The following is a 4,236-nucleotide window of genomic DNA, read 5'->3' as shown; positions in this document are numbered from 1 at the left end:
TTCATGGGACAACCCTGGTCAATATAGGAGGTGCCTATACAAAGATATGAATACTACCAGGTAAAGATCATTAAGGGCCACCTCGAAGGATGGCTACCACATGAACTTTTTCTCAAAATATTCCAATTTGTGTCTAACATCTCTTTCCTTACTGCTACTCTGACTCAAACTTCTTTACATGTACTGGTCACTGCTTAGCCCCTATAGGTATGATTGTATTTGAATTTGCTCCCTGTGCTCTCTTATATTACCCATAAGGTAAGACACTCCTGGGGTCAGTAATTCCATTTACAGAGGAAATGTGAAATTTAAAAGTTTAAATAACTCAGCAGCTCGGGCGGCGGGAGGAGTGGCAGCGGCCAGGCAGCCCAGTTTCGCGAAGGCTCTCGGCGCGCCGCGGCCCGCAGGCACCCGGCACGCGCCTTCCCCGCCGCCAGGATGCCCAAGAGGAAGGTCAGCTCCGCCGAAGGGGCCGCCAAGGAAGAGCCCAAGAGGAGATCGGCGCGGTTGTCAGCTAAACCTCCTGCCAAAGTGGAAGCGAAGCCGAAAAAGGCAGCAGCGAAGGATAAATCTTCAGACAAAAAAGTGCAAACAAAAGGGAAAAGGGGAGCAAAGGGAAAACAGGCCGAAGTGGCTAACCAAGAAACTAAAGAAGATTTACCTGCAGAAAACGGGGAAACGAAAACTGAGGAGAGTCCAGCCTCTGATGAAGCAGGAGAGAAAGAAGCCAAGTCTGATTAATACCATATACCATGTCTTACCAGTGGTCCCTGTCTCCCTTCTTGTACAATCCAGAGGAATATTTTTATCAACTATTTTGTAAATGCAAGTTTTTTAGTAGCTCTAGAAACATTTTTAAGAAGGAGGGAATCCCACCTCATCCCATTTTTTAAGTGTAAATGCTTTTTTTTAAGAGGTGAAATCATTTGCTGGTTGTTTATTTTTTGGTACAACCAGAAAATAGTGTGGGATATTGAATTACGGGAGGCTTTGACTGTCTCGGGTGCCAGCTTAACATTCCATAGATGGGGGGTTAGTTTTTATATCCTATAATACAGAGCATATTAAATGGCAATATGGAGTCAGTCCTGCATTTAATGTCTTGAACATTTTATTTTACTTCTATTCTCATGTTTTTTAGTAGAATTGTTTCCTAAAGAAAACCACTCCTTGATCATGGCGCTCCCTGTCGGAATCGTGTGCACTCTGTAACAGCTTTGGTTGTGGTAGTCCTGTTTTCCTGATAACTTTGTTGCTGTGCTGTGAAAGATTACAGATTTGAATACGTAGTGTACATGCTATTCAGTGTGAACTGGTGGGCCATACGTAACAGCTGACCAACATGTGAAGATACTGGTACTTGATAGCCTCTTAAGGAAAATTTGCTTCCAAATTTTAAGCTGGAAAGTCACTGGAATAACTTTAAAAAAGAATTACAATACATGGCTTTTTAGAATTTCGTTACATATGTTAAGAACTGTGTACAAATTGAAATGTCTGTACTGATCCTCAACCAATAAAATCTCAATTATGAAAATAAAAAAAAAAAAAAAAAAAAAAAAAAAGTTTAAATAATTTGGCCAAAATCTTGTCCCCAGTATGAGACTAAAGAGACCTCAAATCTAGAACTCTTTTGAATATTCAAAACAGCTATTTGGGTAACAAAAATAAAAATGTATTAAGAATGACAATCTTGAAATCGTCGATAAACTGGATTAATATGTAGACAATGTATAGGAATACGCCTACCCAATAATTTTTTCTACTTCCTTACCAGAAGTTTTCTAAAATGTCCATTGTAAAAGTTATGTTGGAGGACCATTCAAGAAATTCTACATTTTGTCTTAAGACATTTTATCAGAAAGACAATGTATTACCCAAGTCTTATGATAATAGTTTTAGAAATTGTTATTTAATAATAAATTTGTTTATAATTGAGTGTAATCCCTAAACAAATATAGTCACTCGGAAGAAAGCTTGCACACACACACAAATGCACCTAAGTTTCATTTTATTGAAGGAGTTTGAGAAAGCTAGAGATCGCTACGATTTTCTGCAGTGAGGTTCTTGGATGATTTGGTACTATATTTGGAGGTGTCTAAAACAATGACAGTGACCATAAAAGATTCTATCTCCACAAATTCGATTTGAATTGACCCTAATAGCAGAATGCACTGGTAATTCACTTTTTAATGAAAAAAAGATGAACAGTTTTATCATTACTGCATAAACAAACTTGGAAAGCTTTGAATTATTTCTTTTCTCTTACTGAAAGAGAAGTATTAGGCTACTGTAACAGTGTTATATCGTGGTTAGGAGTATTCCGAGACTAGAAATCTTATTAAAAAAATCCTCCTTTACAGTCTTCCAGTGAAAGCATATTTAGTCTTTCCCAGTGTTTCGAGCTGAAAAAGTTCATTTACATTTATCTTTTTTTCACTCTTTTCTTTTAACTAATTCCTGTAACAATTCTCTTTTCTGTAGCTTCCCTGACAGAAAAAGCTAAGAAGTTTTCAAATTCAATAAGCAAGATGGGAAGGAAGACATCTCTTAACTAAACCTCTATCAGGGAACTTCAGGTTTTTAGTGTATGGGAGGTCCTTAGAGCCATCAATCTGCTAAAGCAACTGACAACTTGGAGTGTTTTGATTGTATGTGTGATGTCCTGGATGTGGGCTAGTTTCTTAGTGTAAAACAATTCTACTTTCTGAAGATTCCTCAGCCTTTTCTGGAAGGATCAAAATATCAGTACACTCTTTCAAGGTTTCCAAGAAGAGAGAGAGAAATAAACACACTGATATATCGTATACTTGCATCCCTTGGGTGTGACGTTAAAACACATTCTTTTGAACGACATTCAACTTACTTTCAAAAAAGCCCCCTACCTAAGACAAACAAACAAACAAAACATGTTAATCCAGACTCTGCTGCCAGAGCTGCTGTTCAGGTTCAGTGTTCAGCCTCTGAATACTTATTTTGGCAGCTGAGTGTGGATTATGCTGTCAGATCACCAGATGAGGGGTTGTGGGACAAACTTTGGTAGAGTTGAAATCATGGATGCACTCACAGAATGGTCCTTTCCTCTGCTCTGCTAGCTGACTTTTGGTCTTCTCTTGCCAATTGCTAATGGTTTGTGATTGGGCCAATGAGGACCTATTTTCCAGGATTATAGACTGGCTCTGTCCCTCTTTCCTGGCTCTCCGTCTCTCCTCAATTTCCTTCTCCACCTCCTGCTCCCCTCTCCTCTCCAACCCTCTCCTCTCTTGGTAGAGCTGAACAAGAGAAGCCACAATTCTCTGTGTCAGCCATCTTTAGAACACCAGAAGAAACAGCCATAGGTTGATGGACCAGAGAGATGTGAGAATTAAGCCCCTTGATGTCATCATCAAGCCATTCTTCCTTTCCTGCTTTGATTTGCTCTAACTCTAAGGTGGGAACAATCAGTCTGCTCATTACTGAAGCCACTCTGAATAGGGTTTCGTTTCATTGCAGCTGAAAGCATCTACACCGACACAGAGAGCACATGGGAACTGGAGAGGTAAGCAGAAGCACTAGTGGCCTGGCTGGGTGTCCTCTGCAATGGGTGTGGAGGTGAGAAAGCTGGGATAATACATAATCCATTGCAAGATACTATGTATTCAAGACATGTTTTAGAAAGATCAGTTTGTCAGCAGTGACTGAAAGAAAAGAATATGTTGGGAAAATAATTTTTTGGGGAAAAATGTGTCTGTCCCGTGTTTTGGTGAATTTGCAGCAGTAGATTTAATATTGCACTCTAGAAAGGCACAGCAGGGCCAGCCATTTGACCCAGCTCCACTCAGGGGGGGTCTTCTCTTATAAGCTTAATATATTTATATTCTGTTTCTGAATGAGACTTTTCTTCAGAAAAATTTTGTCAAGGAAAATCTTGAGGTTTACATTCAAGTATATGCTTGAAAAGTACTGTTTAGCAATAAGCATTTGTTCTGTCACTGTTTTACAGAGAGCTCAATGAGTGTCCAAGAAATCACATATCTTATGTCACTCATTTCTGTCTATACCTGATTTCTGGCAAAACCATCATTGCTTCTTGTCCCCATCTAGCCTATCATCACCACCCTTTCTGTGGGCAGATGAGGAAAGAGATTTTGCCATTCTTCCAACTCTTTGTCTTCATTCTTCTCTCCAATGCCACTGAGAAAACAGGATACAACTTTGTCAACACCTAACACAACTTTTCAACCTACATGTATAGTC

General features: G+C 39.4%; 1 protein-coding gene across 1 annotated transcript; it reads left to right on the top strand.

Annotated features, from left to right (window-relative positions):
• The first annotated feature begins 330 nt into the window (after window positions 1-330).
• LOC112636525 (non-histone chromosomal protein HMG-14) lies at window positions 331-1,532 on the top strand. The gene has a single exon (XM_025405251.1). It carries the CDS (start codon window positions 439-441, stop codon window positions 739-741), a length of 303 nt encoding a protein of 100 aa, XP_025261036.1. The 5' UTR covers window positions 331-438; the 3' UTR covers window positions 742-1,532.
• Window positions 1,533-4,236: the final 2,704 nt, after the last annotated feature.

Source organism: Theropithecus gelada, chromosome 12 (assembly GCF_003255815.1).
Source record: "Theropithecus gelada isolate Dixy chromosome 12, Tgel_1.0, whole genome shotgun sequence".
Classification (NCBI taxonomy): domain Eukaryota; kingdom Metazoa; phylum Chordata; class Mammalia; order Primates; family Cercopithecidae; genus Theropithecus; species Theropithecus gelada.
This window is presented reverse-complemented; position numbering and strand designations above follow the sequence as displayed.

Bases quoted from the DNA above. Each gene is read 5' to 3' on its own strand.
- LOC112636525 (XM_025405251.1), top strand. From the start codon at position 439: ATGCCCAAGAGGAAGGTCAGCTCCGCCGAAGGGGCCGCCAAGGAAGAG.